Source organism: Embiotoca jacksoni, unplaced genomic scaffold (assembly GCF_022577435.1).
Source record: "Embiotoca jacksoni isolate LCO1_2020_lvr unplaced genomic scaffold, fEmbJac1.0.p SCAF_61, whole genome shotgun sequence".
In the NCBI taxonomy this organism is placed as follows: Eukaryota; Metazoa; Chordata; class Actinopteri; family Embiotocidae; genus Embiotoca; species Embiotoca jacksoni.
Window position 1 is genome coordinate 1,575,972 of NW_027185416.1, and position 26,392 is coordinate 1,602,363.

Below are 26,392 nucleotides of genomic sequence, written 5' to 3' on the forward strand. Positions count from 1 at the left end.
CTTTACTGAAGACGATGTCAATACTGAACAATACTGAAGACACATGAACACGAAATAGATGGAATTATGTAAGAATAAAAAGTGGCAAACTGTATTCAATTTTAGATTTAGGTTTACTGTTATTTTCCACCGGTTACATCTGCGACAAAGCTGCCAGAGTGAATCGCCATCATTAAAGTCAATGCTTCACCGTTTCCGCCGCGGTCCGTCTCACGGGCCCGTCTCAGGAGTGGGTCGCTGCACTGCTCTGGTAAAGAAAGGTAGCGAGTCTATTTTTGACGGAAGCCGCTTTGAGACCGTGGCAAGCTAAACAGAGCAGATCGGCCGGGCAGGAATTCAGTCGAGAAAGTAAAATAAAATTCCTGTCAATTTTCTAAATGAAACACCCATGTGCAAACTCCCAATTGTAAAACATATCACCATCTAACTCAGGGGTGTCAAACATACAGCCCGCGGGCCGGATCCGGCCCGCCAGGGGGTCCAGCTCGGCCCGCCGGATGACTTTGCTAAGTGTGAAAATTACAGGAAGACATAAATTGCATTTCTATGAGAATATGGAGGTTTATGAGTACAAACATTTTTACTTTTTTTAATCGATCCAGTAATTGCTTCAAAAACAGCGTAAATGCGACGTCTGCTCTGGAGGCAGAAGCGCTCGTTGCCACAGGCAGCAGCGCTTGCTGTTAGGGAATCTGCAGAGGAGAGCCCAGGCAGATAAACAGTGGGCTGATGTCTGAGTTTTTGGTCTTTATGTTTCTAGTTTATTGTAGAAAGACCTTAAAATAGGGTTTATCATCCAAAATCCTTCACCAATGATTTAAACATAGCGAAATATTGTCGTTATTATGCTATGATTTTACTGGTCTGGCCCACTTGAGATGAAAGTGGGTAGTATGTGGCCCCTTAACTAAAATGAGTTTGACACCCCTGATCTAACCCCTCTAGTTTAGTAATCTACTCAACCATGCAAGTCTACAGAATGTGACAAAAAGGTTTCGTAAATGTATATACAACTTATAATAATAGTAATAACAACTTTATTTCTATATCGCTTTTCAAAAACAAGTTACAACGTGCTTTACATCCATTTAAAACACAATATACAACAGTATAAAATATAATAATACAGCAAAAATACAACAGACAATTAAACAGAAAGTGAATCAATAAAAATGCAGTCAACAAAAGGCAAGTCTAAAATAGTGCGTTTTTATCAGTGACTTAAAAGAAAACAATGTGTTGGTGTCCCTGATCTCCTCTGTCAGGTCGTTCCATAACTGACGGGCCCGAACAGAAAACGTCCGGTCACCTTTAGTTTTATGGTTAGTTCGAGCTATGGTCAGGAACGACCTACCAATGGATCTCCGGTTGCATGTAGGCTCATCGGGGGACAGGAGGTCAGCTATATATTAAGGAGCCAGCCCTCTGCGAGCCTTATAAGGGATCATTCAAATTTTTAAATCTGTTCTAAAACGGACAGGGAGCCAATGAAGTGATTTTTAAAAAGGTGAAATGTGGTCTCTCCTGTTGGACCTGGTTATGAGTCTGGCTGTGGCATTTTGAATGAGTTGAACTGTTTGTTTATATTAAATTGTGTTGGGTAAGAGTACAGTGGATTGCAGTAATCTAAACGTTATGAGATGAAAGCATGAATTAATGTTTCTAGGTTATTGGGGGATAGAAATTACCAATTTCTTTTTATTTCCCTGAGTTGATTTGACAACAGAGTTGATGTGCTGGTCAAAGTTGAGATGGTTGTCAAAGAATACACCAAGGTTTCTGCAGGAGGAAGTAATATTGCCTGAGAGGGAACTGAGATGGGAGGAAATATAATTTTTGGAGAAGTCTGTTGGAAGATGAACCTTCACCCCAGTCTGAGGTCCAGAGCGCTCTGGAGCAGGTTTTCATCAAGGATGTCTCTGTACATTGCTGCTTTTACCTTTCCCTCCATCCTGACTAGTCTCCCAGTTCCTGACACTGAAAAACATCCCCACAGCATGATGCTGCCACCACCATGCTTCACCGTAGAGATGGTATTGGCCAGGTGATGAGCGGTGCCTGGTTTCCTCCAGACATGACGCTCGGCATTCAGGCCAAAGAGTTCAATCTTTGTTTCATCAGACCAGAGAATTTAGTTTCTCATGGTCTGACAGTCCTTCAGGTGCCTTTTAATAAACTCCAGGTGGGCTGTCATGTGCCTTTGACTGAGGAGTGTCTTCCATCTGGCCACTCTACCATACAGGCCTGCTTGGTGGAGTGCTGCAGAGATGGTTGTCCTTCTGGAAGGTTCTCCTCTCTTCACAGAGCAACGTTGGAGCTCTGTCAGAGTGACCATCGGGTTCTTGGTCACCTCCCTGACTAAGGCCCTTCTCCCCCGATCGCTCAGTTTGGCCGGGCGGCCGACTCTAGGAAGAGTCCTGGTGGTTCCAAACTTCCTCCATTTACAGATGATGGAGGCCACTGTGCTCATTGGGACCTTCAATGCTGCAGACATTTTTCTGTACCCTTCCCCAGATCTGTGCCTCGATACAATCCTGTCTCAGAGGTCTACAGACAATTCTTTGGACTTCATGGCTTGGTTTGTGCTCTGACATGCACTGTCAACTGTGGGACCTTATATAGACGGTGTGTGTCTTTCCAAATCATGTCCAATCAACTGAATTTACCACAGGTGGACTCCAATCAAGTTGTAGGAACATCTCAAGGATGATCTGTTTGGGTTCAAGTTGTCACTCCTGAAGAGGTCTCTCCTTCTCCAGGATGGCTCAAAGTGGCTAACAAAACTGTAGCCATTTGCCAACTGTCCAGGCTAAAAAGACGGCTGAACAGCTCACTTCCCTTGGTAGGGATGGTAGGAATTGGGCCAGACAGCATACATAATTGACCCGGGCTTTCTATGGTTATGGCAAGTGTTTCAAACTCCTGTTGCATTTTTATGGAATTTCTAAGTTTTAAGTCATTGTTGACTACATGAATTATGACTGTAAGGGATCGCAGTCGAGGATGGGGGGGGGGGGGGGGGAATGAAGTGTAATAAGTCATTTGCTTTGGCCCCAGAAAAGCACTAGGTTTATTTTTTTCTGTAGTTCCACAAACCTGATTATTGAGTCCCCAATTAAGAAGAACTCAGGGTTGCTGCAGTCGCTGTTGTACACAGTGAGGTTAGAGGGTGCACAGCTTGGAGTGAGATCAACATGATCACTCTAAATTGCCTGGGTGACCAACGTGATTGCATCTCGATAAGGCCATTTAATTAATGGCAGGAATGTAAAGTATGCATACTCAAAGTGGCCGATGCATTTAATTAGTGAACATCACAACATCAGTGATGTTTTGAGCACATTGCTCTTCATCAGTTTTGATGAGTCCACACCTACATGCTGCTCCAAGTGCACAGAACTTAGACCTGCATTTCCGCATTTTCCTGATGAGAGTCAGTCTCATCACAGCGTTTGATATTCTTTGCAACTGTACTTGCAGCTTTAAAAGCGCTTGGAATTTTCTAATAGTCTCAAAGGCGTTAAAAGGGCAAGAAATCCCAACAGCTAACATTTAACAAGGCTCAGCAAAATGGAAAAAAAAAATCAAATATCAAGATGTTTTTGACCAAATGCCTTAATATATAAATATCAATAGAAAAGTTACCTACTATTATACCTACAATATTGTTGGGGTAACTATTTGTGCTTGCACAAAATGTCTACATTATTTTAAACACAAAGACAGCTAAAGAAAAGATTGATTTTAGAAGACAAGCTCCTCTCTGTCACCTGCAGCTGTGAATGACACCACCATTGAAAATTTGCAGAAGTATAAGTAAATAACAAACTGGACAGGGTCGATAAACGGGGGTGGCATTGTGGCAAGATAACTAGGGGACAATTGTGCAGTATCACTCATGACAAGGTGCACCTTCTATGATCTGAATCAAATGCTACTTTCAAGGCGAAGGGCATGCCCAGGATAAAGACAAAAAGAGGCAGATATATACTTTGTTCCACAAGAACAGCTGCTAGCTGATGAAAAATGCAGATTTTAAAATTTTTAAACACATATAACCTTAGGAGACACAGAGGAAATAAAGACAATACATTTTGACAATAAAGTTTGACTTTCAGACATGCTTAATAACTAATACTTTCCCCCTTTTAATGTGATAATAGCTGTTGCTCTAAAAGTGTTGCATGACTTTATCGTAGTTGGGGAAAAGATGAAGTTTGGGAAACTTTGAACTTTAAACTAGCTTTATTTTGATTTGTGGCCTTCTTTTATTGCAAATTTAATTTGATAAAATCTGCTTGAATTAAGCAATAATATGCTTTTTTTTCAAAAACAATTTCGACATTACAATCAATTTTATTTACTATGGTTATAACTGCCAGTCTATAGAGGGAAAAAAGATGCATTATGGCCCAGTGAGCTTTTCATTGTTGAAATCTCCCCTGTTTGGCTATTATGTGGCCACACTGGCTCTTCATACAGTTGAAACCAGACGTTTACATACACTGTGCAAAAAGACACATAACACTTTTTTTCTCACTGTCTGAAGTTAAATCAGACATGAGGTCAAACATGTGAGTTAATTGAAGGCACACCTGGGGATGTATTTTAAGGCCACACCTCAAACACTCTGCTTCCTTGTTTGAAATCATGGGAAAGTCAAAAGAAATCAGCCAAGAAATCAGGGAGAGAATCGTGGAGCTCCACAAGTCTGGTTCATCCTTGGGTGCAATTTCCAGATGCTTGAAGGTGCCACGTTCATCTGTGCAAACAATTATACGCAAGTATAAACATGGGAATGTCCAGCCATCACACCGCTCAGGAAGGAGACGGGCTCTGTGTCCCAGAGATGAACGTGTTTTGGTCCGACATGTGCAAATCAACCCCAGAACAAAAGCTAAAGACCTTGTGAAGATGATGGCTGAAGCTGGTAAGAAAGTATCATTATCCACAGTAAAACGAGTCCTGCACCGACATGGGCTGAAAGGCTACTCAGCAAGAAGGAAGTCATTACTCCTAAAGAAACATAAAAAAGCCAGATTACAGTTTGCAAAAAGACACCAAGACAAAGACCTTAACTTCTGGAGACATGTCCTGTGGTCTGATGAAACTAAAGTGGAGCTGTTTGGCCATAATGACCACCGTTACATTTGGAGGGAAAAGGGGGAAGCTTGTAGACCTGAAAACACCATCCCAACTGTGAAGCATGGAGGTGGCAGCATCATGTTGTGGGGCTGTTTTGCTGCAGCAGGAACTGGAGCTCTTCATAAAATAGACGGCATCATGAAGAAAGAACATTACCTGGAAATATTAAGGCAACATCTCAGGACATCAGCCAGGAAGCTAAAACTTGGGCGCAAATGGGTCTTCCAAATGCACAATGACCCTAAGCATACTGCCAAAATAGTTAAAAAGTGACTTGAGGACAACAAAGTCAATGTCTTGGAGTGGCCATCACAAAGCCCTGACCTGAATCCCATCGAAAATTTGTGGGCAGATCTGAAAAGGCGTGTGCGAGCGAGGCGGCCAACAAACCTGACTCAGTTACACCAGTTCTGTCAGGAGGAATGGGCCAGAATTCCAGCAGAGTACTGTAAGAAGCTTGTGGAAGGATACCCAAAACATTTGACCCAAGTCATGCAGTTCAAAGGCAATGCTACTAAATACGAAGGAACTGTATGTAAACTTTTGACCTTGAAGAAAGTAATGAAAAATTCTCTAAAATATTCTCTTTCTCATTATTGTGACATTTAGCAAAAGTTAAATAATTTTGGTAATCCTAACGGACCTGAAACAGGAGAGGTTTAGTCTGATTTAACTTCAGACAGTGAGAAAAAAAGTGTTATGTGTCTTTTTGCACAGTGTATGTAAACTTCTGGTTTCAACTGTATATCAGCTCTCTCTATCCAAGCTGCTCACCACAGTGCAGGAGGAGTGAGCACCCCCAGTCACCCCGTATGAAATCTCTTTCCTGGGCAGAGAGAAACTCCTCTGAGTCTCTCCAGCCTGGGCCATATCTTAAGACAGAAAGAGAGATGAGATCGAGATAATATAAATCGAGATGAGCAGCAGGACTGTCGTCTGAAACTGTCAGCTAATGAAACACTTAAGAGCTGTAACATTCTATAAGGCATATTTTAAATCCCCAGCTTTGCATAAAGTGATCTTTTATCCAGGCATATTTTACACCAAAGTGCATTATACTAGATATACTGTCTAACACAGTAAAGTATCCAGGAATTATTCCCCCTGGAACATCTTTGTGACACCTTGTGCAGATAATGTTATTTTTCTTAAAACATAAGAGACCATGTAATTCTAACCCCTCATAGTCATATTGATTTATTGATGGGCAATCACATGCGAGGCTTATCTCCTGCCTGCATCTGAGAGCAAATGAGGTGTTAGAATCGCTGTTTCACAGCAGTAATGACTGAATTTTACTCCGATCTCGCTCTGAGATATTGAGTGGATACAGCTGAGCACTTGCAGAAAGCAGTGTGTTTCTGAATTTCATTTGGCAGCATCACAGTTGAGATTTGTAACAGTGTACTAAGTGCTTGATTGCCTGGAAGAATAAATTCTGTATGGAATGTTGCTGCAGTCACTTTTTGACTGATGTTTTGGAAATTAGCTCCCTGAATTTAACTGCATGAGAAGGTGAGGTAGAATAGCACCAGCGCTTATTTTCTGCCTGATCCCAAGCAAAAACCTGGCTGCCTTGTGTGACAGTAGACATTTTTCAATTCTACACTCCCAGGGTTGTGGAATGAAATTGAAGGATACTTTCAGGATTTTTCCTGTCTGTCTTACAACAACAGTGATGTGCCCATGAAAACACCGGTGCAGAAATGCACTTTGAACATGGTTAAAATCCCTGACCAGCAGAGTTAATGGTAAAATCACCCACCTCCTCCAATTGGGTTTTTTACTCTTACTGCCACACCTGTTCTCAATCAAGAAATCACTTAAATAGGACCTGCCTGACAAAGTGAAGTAGACCAAAAGATCCTCAAAAGCTAGACATCATGCCGAGATCCAAAGAAATTCAGGAACAAATGAGAAAGAAAGTAATTGAGATCTATCAGTCTGGAAAAGGTTATAAAGCCATTTCTAAAGCTTTGGGACTCCAGCGAACCACAGTGAGAGCCATTATCCACAAATGGAGAAAACATGGAACAGTGGTGAACCTTCCCAGGAGTGGCTGGCCGACCAAAATTACCCCAAGAGCGCAGCGACGACTCATCCGAGAGGTCACAAAAGACCCCACAACAACATCCAAAGAACTGCAGGCCTCACTTGCCTCAGTTAAGGTCAGTGTTCATGACTCCACCATAAGAAAGAGACTGGGCAAAAATGGCCTGCATGGCAGAGTTCCAAGACAAAAACCACCGCTGAGCAAAAAGAACATTAAGGCTCGTCTCATTTTTGCCAGAAAACATCTTGATGATCCCCAAGACTTTTGGGAAAATACTCTGTGGACTGACGAGACAAAAGTTGAACTTTTTGGAAGGTGTGTGTCCCATTACATCTGGCGTAAAAGTAACACCGCATTTCAGAAAAAGAACATCATACCAACAGAAAAATATGGTGGTGGTAGTGTGATGGTCTGGGGCTGTTTTGCTGCTTCAGGACCTGGAAGACTTGCTGTGATAAATGGAACCATGAATTCTACTGTCTACCAAAAAATCCTGAAGGAGAATGTCTGGCCATCTGTTCGTGACCTCAAGCTGAAGCCAACTTGGGTTCTGCAGCAGGACAATGATCCAAAACACACCAGCAAGTCCACCTCTGAATGGCTGAAGAAAAACAAAATGAAGACTTTGGAGTGGCCTAGTCAAAGTCCTGACCTGAATCCTATTGAGATGCTGTGGCATGACCTTAAAAAGGCGGTTCGTGCTCGAAAACCCTCCAATGTGGCTGAATTACAACTCTGCAAAGATGAGTGGGCCAAAATTCCTCCACAGCGCTGTAAAAGACTCATTGCAAGTTATCGCAAACGCTTGATTGCAGTTGTTGCTGCTAAGGGTGGCCCAACCAGTTATTAGGTTTAGGGGGCAAACACTTTTTCCCACAGGGCCATGTGGGTTTGGATTATTTTTCTCCCTTAATAATAAAAACCTTCATTTAAAAACTGCATTTTCTGTTTACTTGTTATCTTTGACTAATATTTAAATGTGTTTGATGATCTGAAACATTTAAGTGTGACAAACATGCACAAAAATTGGAAATCAGGAAGGAGGCAAACACTTTTTCACACCACTGTATGTAATCTGGAAAATATGCTGGTTTATTTCATACTTTTAAAGTACCGGCATCGATTAAACTCCTAATAGGATATCAAAATTATATACTTCGATTTTGTTTTTTTGTCCATGAAAATAATTTTATAAAATGATGTAATGGAAAGCCCCACCCCAAAAGTTGACAGAATTAGCTCCTAAGGCAAATTATTTATGAAACCTTGGCTTTTTGAATCCATGGTTTTGAAACTCTCAGACTGTCACTGCATTTCCAAAGTCACTGAAATTGATATTGAATGCTTATTTAACTTATGATAAGTCTTCTGGTATATAAAAAACCTACATGGAAATGTTTTAACAAAGTTAAAAACCTAGATTTTCACTGGACGGTGTCTTTAAAAACTAATCCCATTGCCATCATTCTCAGTTATACTTTGTGTTTATGTCTAATTAGCAAATGTTATCATTTTATCATGCTAAACGTTCTAGTTTTCCATTCGTCCAAGAGCTACATTCATTTCTTACTAAGATGATACTACTGGTTTCTGAAGCATTACCATACATGTAGAATGCAGTGTTGTTGTAATGAGTAATGTAATGTTGCCTTTTATAAGTATAATGCATATAATATACAATTCAATTCAACTTTATTTATATAGTGCTAAATCACAACATAGGTTATTTCATGGCACTTAACACATTAAAGTCCTTACAGCAAGACTTTACAATATTATACAGAGAAACCCAACAATTCAACAATTCCCACATAAGCTAGGAGGGAAAAAAAAACTCCTCTTTAAGAGAGAAAAACCTCCAACAGAGGGAAGGAAAAACTCCCTCTTAACAGGAAGAAACCTCTGACAGAACCAGGCTCGGGTGGGTGGCCATCTGCCTCGACCAGTTGGGGTGAGAGGAGAGCATAGAGAGAAAAAGACAGCATAGAGATAGAAGAGAAGAACTGTTGGTGGAGACGACAAGCGCAGGGCCGAGACATGCAGCTCCATGACGGGACATCTGCAAAAGAAAGAAGAGAAACTACGCGAGCGAGGGAACTGAATGGAGACAACAGACAATAAGAAAAAGCTATGGGAGAGAAAAGAATGGTGAGGTATGAGTCAGTTAAAGAGTAGGAGGAAAGAAAAGAAGCTCAGCATGTAACGATGTCCCCAAGCAGCCTCGGCCTATAACAGCATAACTAAGGGTTGGTTCAGGTCTACCTGAGCCAGCCCTAACCATAGGCTTTATCAAAAAGGAACGTTTTGAGTCTAATCTTAAAGCTAGAGAGGGTTTCTGCCTCTCGAACACAAACTGGGAGCTGGTTCCACAGGAGAGGAGCCTGAAAACTGAAAACACTGATTTCGCTAACTTTACGTTCTGCAAAATAGGGTCTCCAATAACCAGGGTTGGTTTCTCAGCGGGTGTTTCGCCGAGTGGGGAAAATCGGTTGGAGACGTAAAGGGGTCGGTGGTGAACCGTGAGCTTCTGCTTGGGACTATGCCTCCTTCTCAACCAGCCGCCTGACTGTTCGGGTGCTGCAGGGGACTAACTAAGCCTGCAGCTCTTGGCAGCTGCGCACCCACTTCCTGAGAAGCTCCTACGGCTAGCTGGTTATTTAGCATGGTGCACAGCCGCGATTCTAATTCTATGATCCTGGCCTCCAGAGCCCTAACTACACTACATTTATTACAGGCAGTATTATTATTAAGGGAGGCAGGGTCGGAAAAACAAGAGGTGGAGGGAGAGAGGGAAGCCATTGCTAACTGCTAAGCTAGCAGTACCAAAACGGCAAGTTAAGTGAACGTTGGTCAAAGTTTTAACAGTAGAATTGCTCAAGAAGGGCAAGCGTGAGTTTTAACTTGAGATTAGAAGAAGTGTGGAGAGAGTTAAGATATGTATAATTCAGGAAGAGAAGCTGAAATAGCAGAGAGAAGTAACACTAGTCACAATGTTTGTAGACAGGAAGTGATGTAATACGCTCACCATAATGTCAAACGAGAGAACGAAGATGTGTTCAATCATCCAGTGGGTCATCAGTGGGTGACAATGATACATAGTGAACAGTAATCTACATGTTGTATGTCCTATGAGGAAGAGCCAAGGGTGTTGGCATCACGTGTCGCATGTTATGGCACCATAGTACAAGCCATGTGCTCATGGCCTGATTATTTTCTCTCTGGGGACAATTGTAGCTCGCATTCATGCACACACGTGAACTCACATCCACACACAGGATGGCCCTGTGAGGATATACTGTATACACATCACTCGTGCTACACATAGAAACATACTCTGTGACACAAATAGAGCAGGACTTGTCTTAATGGACAGAGGAATGTTGTAACACACAAACTTACCTACACACACAAACACACATGCCTGTCAAGAGATAATAATGAAGATAAAGTAGCTAATTAAGTATGATAGAGAGCGATGGGTGGGCCATGTTATATGATGTTATGGGGTCGGTTTAGACCTATAGACACAGGACTTAGGCTAATATAGGACACTGTGTTAGTGAGAGACAGGGGAATGGATGGGTGAATGTAGCCAGGGGAGAAAGTGTATATCAAAATATATTAATATGGGTAGAATATTTTTTAGGTTTATTCCAGTTCCCTTGGTGTTTAAGATGTCTCTGTAGCCTTCTTCCTACACACACACACACACACACACACACACACACACACATACTGCTGACATACATCGATAAAATGAGTAATTCCAGCAGGTACAGTACACCTTGGTGTACATTTATTAACCTTGCACTTACAGGTATTCGGTTTTTGATTTGTCTGTTCATATGTATTTGTTTCTGTCACTGTTTCTCTTTAAATCAGTACTGATCACTATTTAAATACATTGTAGGAACAGGATAATCACACTTTGTATGAGTCATGAAAACACATCTTTTGTTTTTGTAAATAGATTATGTTGCTTGTTTTTGGGCTGACCTGGATCTAAATGTGTACATGTTTGTGCTGAGGTGGCATGAGGACATTTCATCGTTCCCCTTGGCAGAATAAGATGGCACATTAAACTTTATGTGAATCCAGCTAATGCTTTTTAACTTCCTATGTAGAACGTTAAGAGTTGAATCTAAGTATGGCACTACAAGTAAGCTCATGGAATTTTTAAAAGGGTAAAGGTTCAATCCTCTGAGGAGTATGGAATGTGCTTCAAATTGAAATCATTTTCAGGCATTAGGGTTTTGATATTTCCTCTGTAGAAATGGTAATTTTGACACATAATGAAACATTCAAATTTACCGCCTTGGGACCATGAATATCTAAAGAAAATCTTAGAAAAAAAAAACATCACCATGATACACTGATATGGACTAAAATGTCACAAAATGTTGTTCCTTACTGGTCAGTATTAGAATTGTGAGGTATCCTGCTCTGACCAAGGTTTTTGGCACTTTCAGTAAGGCAAAGCATACCAGAAACGTGTCCAAAAGGCACTGACAATTTCATGACCTTTAGTAGTGCAATCATATACTGCAAATATATAAATGTGATACAATGATCATTTAAAAGACTAGTGTTTCTCACAAACCTTTGCGTCAGTGCACCCCCTTCAGGCTGATACGAACAAGAAAATCTGACTTAGACTTTGGAAATGATAACTTTTAACATAAAAGTTGAAAAATTTAATTTTTAGCTGTTCACTTCATCCTGATCAGCATTGCTCACATTCTGTTTTCCTATGTTGAAGCACTGCATCATAGAGCTTGTAGCTGCTGACTATATTTACCTGTGTGTGACTGTTTCACAGAACATGTGCTTGTAGTTTGGTTAGTCGCAGTTGAGTGTGTATGCATGTATGCGAGTTACTCTGTGTTATGTCATGCACCTCCCCCCACCACTTGCGTCTCATCATTTACTTCACGTCACCATAGTAACCTTGGCAGTAGTGATGCATTGTGCTTCACTGGACCACCAGCCCCCGAAAACACTCACCATCTATGTGTGCAGGCATCTCATGCGGATGAGGGTGTGTGTGTGTTGAGTATTTATTGTGTGTGTGTGTGTGTGTGTGTGTGTGTGTGTGTGTGTGTGTGTGTGTGTGTGTGTGTGTGTTCAGTTCAATGGAGCACAGACTCAAGTTATTAAAGGGCTATTTCACCTCTTGAAAGTTTTCTTAAAACTGGGCTGTCTAGCACTGGTGTTAGGTTTGATACTTTTCACATTATACATGCTTCCCTCAGGTAGTGTTATGCTGCATACATTTCCATTGTTATGCAGATGTCACCTAGTTATATCCATCTGTGAATGCGGATGAAACAAATCTGTGGGTGAAACTTCACGCATGTCTAAAAGGCAGATAGTCCTAGTTGACTCCCCCATAATGTTCTACTTCCAAAATTAAAAAAAAGAACTAAAGTTATTGTATTTGACCCTAAACACCTTAGAACTTTATTATCCAACCAAACCAGCCCAGTATCATGGTAAAGCGTGAAATAGACACGCTCGTCCACTACAGCAAAATGTCAAAATAGCTACACTTGGCAACGTCTCGGCGAGACAGTTACAGGTTTTGCTGTAGTCAACCGATGTGTTTATTACATGCTTTGTAGTCTTGAAATTTACACGCATGTAAATGTTACATGGCGAAGGAGCTTGGAACCGTGGTACCGTAACAGAGGTCCACTACATAAGTATAAGTCCACTACAGCAAAATGTGTAACTGTCACGTCCAATATAACCAAACAGTTACTCTAGGTGAAATTGCCTTGGTCTCCAGCACCACTGCAATGAATCTTGGAGTTATATTTGGTGAAGATATTTCCTTCACATCCAACATAAAGCAAGTCTCAAAGACTGTTTTGTTTCATCTACAAAGTATTAATACAACCAGGAACATTGCGCCTCCATGTGACATGGAAAAGTGGATATATGTCTTTAGCTGACATACAAAGTGCTTAATGGCCAAGCCCCATCTTAATTCAAAGATCTCATTGTGCCATATCGTCTTAATAGAGTGGTTTGCTCTCGGAATGCTGGCCTGCTTGTGGTTCTTAGAGTTTTCAAATGTAGAATGGGAGGGAGAGGTTTTCACTTTCAGGTCCCTTTCTTCACTCGGTTAAAAAGACAGCATAATAAAATAAACAGCCGATAAAAGTCAAAGTCTGTGTACTAAGAACAGAAGGTTTACTAAAATCAACCCATCAATAAATAAATAGATGAATTTAAAAGAGTGCCACTGATTATGATTGCACTAAGTAGTCCTGGAAGTCCTGTCACAGCTAATGCTGTCAGGAGTTCAGTTTTGTCCTCCGTTTTGCCCCCGATCACCTCTCCTCCAGTGTCCCCTGTTTTTGTCTGTGGCCACGCTCCTCACCTCCCGTGGCCACGCCCCTCACCGGTCCCAGCAGATGCAGCCACTCACCCCTGATCACCACCTGCAGGTGTACTGCATCTCCCTGATCACCTCCCCGGACTATATGTAACCTGCCCCTGCACAACTCTGGTTGTCGGTGCATTTTTGTTAGCCACCCGTCCGTCCTCTGTCTGCTCTCCGTCCGTCTTCCGTCTGCTCCCCGTCAGCTCTCCGTCAGTCCTGTTCCTGTTCCTGTTCCTCCGGCCTCTGTGTCTCCTGCGGATATCCCCCGTCAAAATCACCAGTCGGTGGAGTTGCCCTCCCGGCTTGGAAGATTGTTGACGCCGTCCCTTCCGCTGGTCTGCCGGCTGCCCTGTTACCCGTGTCCCCCTGGAGCTGTCGGTTGAGTTGCCCTCCCGACTGGACGTAAAGTGGACAAGCTCGGTGCCACCTTTTGGTTTGTAGTTTTTTGTTTGTTTTTTGGACAATAAAGACTGTATTTTTGGAACTTGAAACCTTGAGTCTGTGAGCTTGCATTTGGGTCCTGGAAAAACACCCCACCACATAACAAATGCACAAGCTGTGTCACCACTGTGCATTTGCTGGGGGACCATTCATGATACACATCTCCTTTATTTCACTCTCCATGCATTTTTATGCCCCCATTGCATCTGATTAACTTCATGCTTTGTCTCTCACATCGTTTTATTTATTGATTATTATCCATTTATGCAGTTCTCCTTGCCCGGATAGTTGTGCGCTCCTTTTTCGCATTTAATTCTGCCACTGCAAGCTCTGATCTGCAGATACCAGACTTTCCATCAGTTTATTGTCCCTATGTCTCTATACCATTGTTTTCCTTCTCACTCTTCCCTCTCCACGACCGGTTGAGGCAAATACCTGCCCACCTCTGAGCTTGGTTTTATTTGTAGCTTCTGCCTTTTAAAAAGGAGTTTTTTCTTCCCAATAGATTTTTGTTTTATATAGGTTTTCCGTCCTATTAAAAGGGAGGTTTTTTTTTCCCCTCCAGCTATTGCTTTAAAAAAATGCTCAAAGGTTTTTTTGTAAGGACTTTACTAAATTAAGTGCCGTGAGATAGCCCGTGTTGTGATTTGCCGCTAGATCAATACTATTGAATTGTACCGGGTGCAAGATAGGTGGAGATGGGTTCAAATATTTCTGAAATTGGTGTTACATGACCAGATAAAGCTATGAAAAAAAGGGCTGTTGTATTCCCTTTTGCTCCAAACCTAATGTACTTCACTCATTGTCTTCCAGAGCCACTCCTAAACCTCTCCTATTGACTAGGCATGTGTAATGTACAAAATGTAGGAGAAAGCTAACATTTGATGAATATAATGATGCTCCTGCAGAGCAATTGCATACAAAGTAAATGCAAAGATGAGAATGTCCACAAATTCACAGCAGGCGACACGAAAGGACTAAAATTTGTGTCCAAATGGCTTACAAAATATATATTATAATATTTCTGAATACAACATAAGGCATTTAGCAGAGAAAATATCACAGCATGTCTCTGTTTAATAGACATGGAGAACGTAAAAAAAACTAGATGAACTACGAAAACAAATATAATAGGGAATATCGTACTACATTTCCTAGTGCAGCACAACACAATTTTTTTGTAAACACAATGCCTTATTTTCAAATTTTCTTTGGCTTATTTTTAGCTGACTTTGTTTAAAAAAAACAATAAAAAAATAGTAAGTATGCATTGTTAGGGCTACATATATAACACCGTGTTCTATAAAATTAAGGCTAAATCTATCAGACAATAATTGAAAAGTCCACAATCACCAGTTGCGCATTTGTGTTGACGATTTATAGGAAAGGGAATTGATATCACATTTTTTTTGTGAAATTGGATTCCTTAGAGAAAACTTCTCGAAAATGCATCATGATGATATTACTCAGTTTAACCTCTTAGGTTTTTAGGAAGAGGATTAAACTATGTGTTTTGTAAGCATACAATTATTTTGTATTACGATTTTGGGCTGCTGAGGTGTAAACTTACCCAACCCCTTCAACCAGAGAACGCTGGGTGATAAACTGGGGCAATGTACGTGCTAAATTAGTCTGGAATGAGTCTCATAAAATATGATTTTCACAGTAATGTTGGTAAATGAGTGACAAAACACTGTTGCTATTGCACTTACTCTATGCTCTGACGTCTGTCTAACCCTGCTGGCTTCAGTTGTTATTTTCAGGGGTTTTTTCAGGATCCCAAAATGTGTTTTGAGCACTCCTGTGTCCATATGTGGGCAACAGCTTTGGGGTTACATCACATATGTTTTTGCCCCCTATCTCTGTCAATTTTTGCAATTTCATTTAAAAGAAACTGGCCTCTGTGAAATTCGCTGCGGCACAGCGACTGTTAGCAACGTTGCACATTTACCGCAATGGCACCACCAGTTTCTCTGGCATGGGCTCGGCACATTGGCTCAGGGGAAGAACATACAGTAAGAGGTGTCACAACTGCATAGAAGCTTTGGTGTTGATGCATTGTGGCAGATGTCACCCTATGGGTCTCCTTGTACAACTGTACACACTGTAAGCAAGTGTCAATGCACTGTGCTTTGCGTGCCTTGTCTTTGTTTTAAGATTTTTTTTTTTTTTTCTTTTTCGAGAGCTATCCAAGGCTATGTTCATCACAGTGCCTTGAATTGTACTTAGTCATGCAGATGATTTCTGTTTTATTTGGCAGGTTAAGATGTCTGTCTTAAAGATGTCTGCATCCAACCCAGTAAAGCTGGAGAGGAATATAATTTAATTTGTGACTTTCACAGCGTTGAACAGTTAGGTATTACTTTCAATACAGCATGCAATTCAAACTTAGTTGTAGGATTCAGACACTAATAAAATATTTACTGGTCACTACTAGAGCTTAAATAGGGGTAAAGTGGAGGAATACAACACAATGGAGAAGAGTTATTGAAGTACTGGCTACAAAACAAAATTTTGAAATTTTGAAAAAAATTGTATTAACCTTTATCGTGTGGTTAAATGGTAAAAAAAAAAGGGAGAGAAGCTACTGTATGTAGTACTGTATTAGAGCCTGTACACATAGATGGAAGCACTGGCACAATGTCCTCGTGCTGAACTCTGGTAATCAGAGTGCATTTAGGTTTGTCACTATCTTCAAACTATTAATTCATCATTTGTTAGAAAATGTTGTTCTCAGGACTTTACTATGTTAAGCAACATGTTTGTTATGATTGAATGACTCTATGGTCTTGTAACTTTGTACCTCCATGACAGAATGACTGCTAAATGTTTACTTCAACATAAAAGGTTGGACAGTGGGCCATGTTTTTTAATCACTCTAGTGCAAATCCAATATTGTCATAAAGCAACAGTGCCGAATACAATAAATATATTCATTACAGCATATTAGGAAAGCAGTAAGTAGACAGTCCTTATCCTATCACAACTGGTAACAGGCCAAATGATATTGTATCAAAAAAAATTCCATAGCTCTTTATCTTTTGATGCCCCCTTATCATTCCCCACCTTTATTTATAGGGGAGGAAACACATTCCTTTAACTGGAGTAACAGTAAGTTCTGCATTTTTGTCTGAAGGATAGTTAACCACGTGCTTCCAAGCACATAATGCTTACATAATGTTACAGCTGCAATCATCACTCCAAATCATCCTATTCCAGCTCACTGCATGCCTGTGCTTCCACCTTCCTGCAACATAGTGGTTTGCAAAATGTTGCAAACGTTTCATGTGAGTGCAGTGCTATTTATAGAAGCCCCAACATGCCCTCCAGCTAAGTCAGGGTCTGTTGCATGGTGGGAGAGGAGATGGCATGGAGGTGGGGTGCTTGAGGATACCGCAACCCAAATGGAATGATCAGCCTCATGGCACGCAACGTGCTGCTGTACTAATGCTCCTGACGGGTGGTGACACAAGATGTGTGTCTCATCTGCCTTTTGTTTTGTAGAGAGATAGAGAATTATTCAGAAATGTCAAATGTATCAGTGGAACTAAGACCTTGTGCATCACAGCCAGTTGGTGTATGGGTTTGTATGTGCCTGTGTGTGTGTCTGTGGGGTAGGGGTGGGGGGCTACAGACAACATACATAATCAATACTGACACTTTATTAAAACCTTTTTAACCTTTCTATTTGTTTGTGTCTGTTTTTGACTCTTAGGATATCATATTTCCAGCTCCTTGGCTGTGGAGGAGGCAAGATGGGAGAGTCGTCACCTTCTGCAAGAAGACAATGAGTCCAATCTCTACTCAGAGCCTGAAAAAAACTGCACTGAACCAGGTAAGGTAGTGGAGTTAATGTCAGTGCCCAAAAATATTCCCCATGTGTTAGTTAGTTTGTTGTAATTTAATTAATTGAAAATTTGATGGTTTATGGCAGGGGTGCCCACAATGTTTTGGCTTGCGTGTTACTTCTAAAATGGTCGGCTCGATGCAGCCTACCAAGGAAAAAAATCTGTTGCTGAAAATGCATATTTGCATGCATTATGGTATAAACCCCCCCATTACAATACATTTATTTACCTATTTCTGATGACTTGCACTGAATGGAGTCAGCCAGGGTTTCATAATCCGGATGGTAGCTGCTGGTAGCTAGTCTTAAGAAGGCCATCTGTCATGGTGGAACTTTAAAAATCGAAAGGGTTGAATCAAATAAGTTGAGCCAAAAAGTGCAGAGGTAGCACATTTCCTTACGTTCAGGTACTTTTCCTGCAGCTGGGTTTTGTTCACAATATTTTTTAATGTCTTAAAAATGTCCTCACTCCGAGTGTGTTCCTTCATTGGTAAGATTGTTAATAGTTCCTCTTTTGCTGCCATATCTTTGTGCACCATCCTAATAAAATGCACAACTGCGATGTATCATTCATGTCCGTGGACTCATCAAGCTGTAGTGGGAAACGCTCACAGTCTGCAATGTCCTTCCAAAGCTGCTGCTTTAAATCATCATCCATCACTTCACAGTGCTGTGTAACTGTGCTTCTTCATAACTAAATAGTTTTGATAGCTAAAAGTACTTCAGGTTTGTTTTTAAAATCGTGAAACAATGAATCTGATGCCTCTGCGAAGGCCTCTTTTAGCATTTGTACATCTTGAAAGCACTTCGACATTCAATGATGGTATGACTCACCCGGAATGATGCTACAGTGAGTCAGTAAATTCTCGTGAAAGAAAACAGAAATTTACTGACAAAGAATTGTCAGTGATGAAGCCATGCAGAGGATGGAACACAACTGTCACCTGCATTTTTGGGGAAAATCCAGGTGTTTTGTTTTGGGCTGGCAGTGAAGTTGAAGGCCCTTCGGATTGCGGGCAGGAAGGCAAGAACAAGCCGAACATTGTAGTTTTGGACAGACGAGGATTGGACAAGGAGTAGATCACACTCGATGGGTCCATGCACATGGACTGACAAACACTCCTCTGACTGAGGGTTAACGGCAATGGCTGGCATGTGGTGGGCAGGAAGGCTCAGGGACTGGGGAGGTAATGATAGACCATGTAGCAGATGTGGCGTTGACTGCCCCTGAAGCTGGCTGGGCAACAGTGGACGGTGGTGCAGGCTTGGGAGCTGAAGCAGGGCGTTGAACAGGAGTGGTGCTGTCAGAGCATGGGGCAAGGCATGAAAACTGGGCAGTCAGAGATTTCAGCAGGGCGTGGGACAAGAGTCTCCCATCGAGTCATCCAGTGACGAGAAGTTTCTGTTGAGCAACCCAGGAACAGTAGAGACCATGTCAGCACATTCAGGAACAAGAGAGGTGAAGAAGAAGGATGAGGAGAAGATTCAGGAAAAGGTTACAAGAACCCGGAAAAGACTTATTAACAGGAGAAGACTCATAAACAGGCGAAGACTTAGGAGCAGGCTTTGCGTCAGCAGACCCAGAAGCTCAGGCTGGAGACTGGAGCCCTGAGCACTGGAACCTCCAAGGCAATCCGCTGAGGGACCTCTGTGGCGCGAGGCAGCAGGATCTCAATGGCGCTGTGCAGCATGATGTTGACGATAGCCATGTCGTCTTCTGGAGGGCTCTTTAAAAGCTTAAGTAGTTCTCCAGAATGTTGACTCTCTGGGATATTGGGATATTGGTTAGCCTTGCCTACCGATTTTGGCCCTGTGATAAATGTTAAAAACAGTAGCACATGAAAACATGTAGAAATGTAGCATACAAATAATATTGTCCTCCCAACATTATTTCCTTCCTGTGATGGTTTATATGGATGACGGCGAGGTTGTTTGTCACTTTTCTGTATTCTGACAGCAGAAATAGAGCCGAGAGCAGGGGTGGGCAAACTAGGGCCCACGGGCCACATCCGGCCCGTTGGTCTTTTTAATCCGGCCCGCCGAAGATTGGCACAGAATTGCCCAAATCAAATCAAATCATATCATAATTATGACTGCATTCATTTGACCTTGTCCTGTAATACCTGGCGGTCCACCAGGTGGCGCACTAGGCGCAGTGATACATTGACTTGATTTTGCGGAGGCCGGGCTGCTCTCTGTTGTTACTCTGGTGCTGCTCTGAACCCATCTGCAACAATGAACGGGCCAAAGAAAACAAAAGTCGACAGCGAGTGCCGAGTGTTTAATAAGGAATGGACAACTAAATACTTTTTCACTGAAGTCCGGTCGAAGGCTGTGTGTCTTATTTGCCAAGAAACCGTTGCGGTTTTAAAGGAATACAACATCAGCCGTCACTTTTCCACCAAGCATGCTAATTGCGCTAACAACCAGTCAACGCAAGAATGGACGGCGACCGCTCAGAGGTCAGCAGCTAGTTTGCAGGCTCAGCAAAACACCTTTATCTGACAAACTGCCATCCAAGAATCAAGCACGAAGGCAAGTTATTTGCTGGCATTCAAATTAGCAAAGACCAGCAAGCCTTTCTCCGAAGGGGAGTTTCTCAAAGAGTGCATGGTAGAGACAGCAGGTATCTTGTGTCCTGAGAGCAAGAACAAATTTGAAAAAATGAGCTTATCACGCAGGACAGTGACTCGCCGTGTTGAGCTAATTGACGAAGACTTGGCTAGCAAGCTAAACAAAAAAGCGGTCATATGCATTATATTCCTTGGCACTGGATGAAAGTAATGACATAAAGGACACCGCTCAGCTTTTAATTTTTATCAGAGGGATTAATGACAATTTTGAGATAACAGAGGGGTTTTGGCCATGGAATCCCTGAAGGGGAAAACACGGGGAGAGGACTTGTATGACAGCGTGTCGGGGGTCATCGAGAGGCTCAAGCTACCTTGGAGTACGCTCGCCAACGTTACCACAGACGGATCGTCAAATCTGACTGGAAAAAACGTCGGGTTGCTCAAAAGAATCCAGGAGAGGGTGAAAGAGGACAACCCTGAGCAGGAGGTCATTTTCTTACACTGCATAATCCACCAGGAAGCACTGTGTAAATCCGTCCTGCAGCTCGACCACGTAGTGAAGCCAGTTGTAGAAGTGGTTAACTTTATTGGAGCGAGGGGACTTCACCATCGTCAGTTTATTAAGTTTCTTGAAGAAACTGACGCTGATCACCAGGACTTGCTTTACCATTCCAATGTCCGCTGGTTAAGTTTGGGGAAAGTATGTCAACGAGTGTGGGAGCTCAAACAGGAGATTATCTCATTTTTGGAGCTACTTGAGAAAGCTGACGATTTTCCTGAGCTGAGTGACACAGATTGGCTTTGTGATTTAGCTTTTGCTGTGGACATACTGACACACATGAATGAGCTGAACATGAAGCTACGAGGGAAAGACCAATTTGTCCATGAAATGTACACAAACGTCAGAGCCTTCAAAACCAAGCTAGCTTTATTCTCAAAGCAAATGTCAAACAAGTCATTTGCTCATTTCCCCACGCTGGCTACGCTGAAAGACGCCCCTCGACATGTGAAAAAATACAGGAAATCACTGGACAACCTGCACGGAGAATTCTGCCATCGGTTCTCTGATTTTGGAAAAATTGACAAGTCACTTCAGCTGGTGTCGTGTCCCTTCACACAAGACCCTGAAACGGCGCCACAGGAGCTGCAGTTGGAACTGATTGATCTCCAATGTGACACCGTCTTAAAGGAGAAGTTCAACTCTCTTAAACTGGATGAGTTTTATGCTTCATTAAGCGCAGCCAAATTTCCAAACATCCAGAAGATGGCACAGAAGATGCTGGTGTTGTTTGGCTCTACGTACGTGTGTGAACAGACTTTTAGTGTGATGAACACCAACAAAGCACCTCACAGATCCCAGTTGAGTGATGAACACCTCAGATCTGTTCTGAGAATTGCCACAACAAAACTAACATCAGACTTCGATGCACTGGCAAAGAAGAGTGATCAACAACACTGTTCCCACTAAAAGTGAATGTACGTATTAACACTGAAATGCTTTTTTTATGTTTATGTTTGATATGTATGCATCTGGTGCTGGCCCGGCCCGTCTGTCAAATTTTAAAAGTCAATGTGGCCCCTGAGCCAAAAAGTTTGCCCACCCCTGGCCTAGAGGGCTGACGTCAGAGTCAAGTCAAAGCCTTCAGTCTTCTGACAGTTGTACTTGGGTCTGATGCTATGTTTATCACTATCACACTCCATGTAATGGAATTCTAACAGGTGAACAATGACTGTAAGTTTATTTACTTGAACACCTCTGATGAGTAAATTGTGTACCAGAGTGTTATCTCAACCTTGCTTCAATTAAGAGGGGAATAAATGAATACAATTTTATCTTTTTTACAGAACAGTTAAAATTTTAATTGAATCAGTTACAAGAAAATATTCATAAGGTTAACTGATATTGAAAATAACCATTACTTATTGCCCTAATACTTTAAATAAGATTTGAATGTTCAATTCTCCTGGTTTTGTCTTTCACTATTCAGTAGTGATAAATTATGTTGATAGAAATGACAACAAGAAGAAAAATATACAGCCTGCCTCCACTAACCTTCACCTTTACACACACACACACACACACACACACACACACACACACACACACATAACACACACTATCTGGTCTCAAGCTCAAGAGAGTTGGCTACAGAGGACCTGAATTGTGTATAAAAAAATGAACAGCTCTCTCTGGTGAGGAGCTCTGGACACAGAGAGAGAGAGAGAGAGAGAGAGAGAGAGAGAGAGAGAGAGAGAGAAGTGAGGGTTATATGATGAAAGCTGATGAAGAACAAACTTCTCCCATGAATTATCTCTGCTCTGCTCTCCTTGAGACTGAACACTGCCAGTGTCACTGTGTGTGTGTGTGTGTGTGTGTGTGTGTGTGTGTGTGTGAGAGAGAGAGAGAGTAATTCTCCTTCTCAGTCTGTACCAAAAGCTCTCAAGATGTATGTTTGTTTTCTCTTTGGGCTTGTGTGTGTGTGTGTGTGTGTGTGTGTGTGTGTGTGTGTGTGTGTGTGTGTGTGTGTGTGTAAGTGTTTTCCATGTGGAATCCTGGGGCTTTACAAGGCTGACATCCTGCCAAACATTCTCTTGATCTCGTCGTAAACATACAGCCTCCATCTAATGCGTTCATGCACACAGACTCCTTCCTCTTGCAGTATGAAGATGCAGATATATTGCAAAGTGTAACTGGATTCATATGGATGAGTTATATTTAGACACTATATTGTTTATAGACTGTTTCTGTTTAATTACACTTTGTCTCCTGAAACTCTAATTACCATAATAGGGATTATTCCTGCTTTCCTGCACTAAAAGGAGCCTTAGCAACGTTTTCCTTACGCTTCACTCCCTCTCTCTCTCTCTCTCTTTCTGTTGCTCTGTTAACATCTGTTTTGGCCTCTGGTCTCCCTGGAGCACTCGTCTCCTGCTCCTGTGTCTTTCTTTTCTGTCTGTGTGTGTGTGCAGTTTTTTATTTTTTATTTTATAGAAACAATCATCAGTTCAATTCCAAGTCGTGAAGTGGCGCCATGACACACTGCAAAAAACAAGACACAGAAACATTCACTCGCTTAGAAGACATGTGCATTTGCATCTATGTGCAAATACTGTATGTCATCTCATGTCATCTTATTATACTCAAAACCAGTGGGACACACATGGTGAGTTTCTGATTACCTGTCTCATTTGTTAACTTTCTGCAAGATTGAACTCAAAACCAAATGGCAGCCTCTTTTTTTAAAGATTATCTCCTGTTTCGTGATATTATTTCTTTCAGGTTGAATTACTGTATAAACAACTCAAATTATGTCACCCACCTGCTAAAAAACTGTTGCTTGATAAAGGGGATAAGAAGTAAATCAAATCTTAGTTGTTACTGCTGGTGAGCTTTTACCATAGTTTGCAATAGTTTGGGGGAAATAGCCACTAGCTCCAATACTTGGTGGTGTTCACTTTACAGTCCCGTTGCAAATATGTATCAATGTAGTCTTTTACACGTGATGGATAATTCCCCAAAGTAACTTTTGCTTCTTGTTGTACCCTGTTGAGTCAGGGTAGTTGGGGCCTCTGTGGCTGTAAGTGCGCAAATCAATGGAACTGGACTGAGATTGATCCAACTTAAAGATCCTCTCCTGGCCCTAAGTAGCCTCTAAAAAAAACCACCTCATGCCTTTAAGTGACTTACAGTAGCTGGAACTCTACACCTTTGTCTTCATTTAGTACATGTGGATCTTTGAATGTGCAAATAGTCCCCATATCTATCACCACTCAGCTGACAGCTCAATGATATTGAAAGCCACACACTACAATTTGACAGGATTGGGGATTCCTTTAGGTATGTGAAGTAACAAAATGGCTGTCTGAATCTTTGTTTTTATGCCACTGCACTGGCGATAGCAATAGCATTATGTTTTTGGGTTGTCTGTCTGTCCATTCGTAATACGTACATACGTATGTCCTATTCTCATCAATGCAATTTTTTTGAAAACCTTAAAGAGAATTTTGTTGAAATTGGAAAAAAGATTCAATTGGTACCAAGGACGGACTGATTTGATTTTGGGGGTCAAAGGTTTCAAGGTCGCTGTGATCTCATGTCCCTCTCATTCATCCATCGTGTTCTTGTGAGCGCACTATTTCAACAATATGTTGAACGCATTTTTCAAACTTGGCAAAAACATTCACTTGGTACCTACGATGAACTGCTAATATTTTGGTGGTCAAAGGACAAGGTCACTTCAAGATCACTTCTTTCTAATTCTTGTGAACACGATATCTCAGGCCTTGATGGAATCTCTTCAAATGTGGCAAAAACATTCACTCGGTCTCCAGAAAAACTGATTCAATTTTAGGGATCAGAGGTCAAGATCACTGTCACCTGACATTGACCCATGCTTGTGAGCAAAAACACCTAGAAGGAATGTCTTCAAATTTGGCACAGCTGTTCACGTGGACTCAGGGATTCCAAGTTCATAACATGCAAAGAACATGCAAACTTCTTGCTGTCAGGCGCCAGTGCTAACCACTGCACCGTGTTCATTACATGTGAAGGTGAAACAGTAACTCTGGCAGCGAGCTCCCCCATCTGAAAAACTGTGTGGAGTTAAACTGTTTCACTCAGAAACTAATTCACTAATCTGTCAGCAGAGATGTTTTTTTTATGCATTCCTATAACGACAATTGTCTCTCCAGCACTGCTGTAATTGCTCAGATCAATGGTACTTCCCTTCTCCTTTCATTCCACTGCACACAAACATCCATACTCATACTGGTAGAACATCAAGTGACAGGCTGTGACAAAAAGTGTTGAAAATTCACGTTCAAATGCGCACACACACATGAAGCAAATAACTTTACACACAATTCATTTTTCCCAAATGGTTTTTGGGATGGATGCAATTTTATTTGTAATTTTCCATCAAATTAAAAAAGTAAAACTCTTTCTGAGGTAAAACAAGCAAACATCCAGATATGATAACACAATGACTGCGTTGGAATAGAGATAATCATGTTTACAATTGCCGACTTTCTCCTATTTGTTCATGCACTGCAAACAACAACCTCTGCTTCAGTAGAATGTATATATTTATTTGTCTCGATTTCTGTGTTTGTGTGCATGTGTGCCATGGCAGCAATAACCTCTGGCTGTCATTTTCCGCTGTGACTCATATCTATTCTTATCTAATTCAATCTCGCTCCATCATAAACATCAGCACAAATAGATGATTAGTCTTTGTCTTCTAACCCGCCTTATCAGTTACACTTTTGTTTGCATTTCGGTCCATCACTTGTTACTGTCTTAATTGCACTCGGGTTCACAAATGGATAATAGTTTAAGGGATTTCCCCCCTTTTAACTCTCTTTGTCTTGTGTTTTTTTAAGTAGAGTAATAAACTGAAACATTGAACAAACTGGAATTACAGACATCCGTGATTTTCTGGACAGTTCACAGTTTTAATGTTGGGGCCTGATTTGGATTCAGATACATTTACTAAATTTTCACCACTGTACAATTTGTCTGGTTTTAACCAAAGTAACCAACAAAAGCTGTTAAACTAATATTTTTAGTCAAAATTATTAATCTTCATATCTTCCAAGCAATTTACTTAATTTCACTTAATGTTGCAAATCTACTCTCTATTTGTAATGCTTTCCAGGGAGACCTGGATTCATAGATATTAACAGTAACTATTTGTGACTAATGCCTGAAGATGATCTTTGACAAAAGAATAATTATGTTCATAGTACTTAAACAATGCTTAATATTTTATTTTTAATTCATTATCAGTATATAAAGTTTTTTTCAGCAAGACGTACCAAATTCAAGTTTCTACAATGTATCATTATTGAATTATGCAGTTATCAAAATAACACAAAGTAACAGACACCAGCACAACAGCATAATGTCCAGCAACAGACTATCTAAATGTTGCAATCAGTGGGTG

The 26,392-nt window shown here is 41.3% G+C and overlaps 1 protein-coding gene across 2 annotated transcripts in view; it reads left to right on the forward strand.

The window, feature by feature from the left end:
- The window catches only part of slc24a3 (solute carrier family 24 member 3), a 93,667-nt gene that overhangs the window by 21,032 nt on the left and 46,243 nt on the right, over positions 1 to 26,392 (forward strand). For both annotated transcript variants that reach the window (XM_069174807.1, XM_069174808.1), the window contains exon 2: positions 17,743 to 17,862. In XM_069174807.1, coding sequence (XP_069030908.1) covers positions 17,743 to 17,862 — 120 coding nt within the window. The remainder of the gene's footprint in view (positions 1 to 17,742; positions 17,863 to 26,392) is intronic.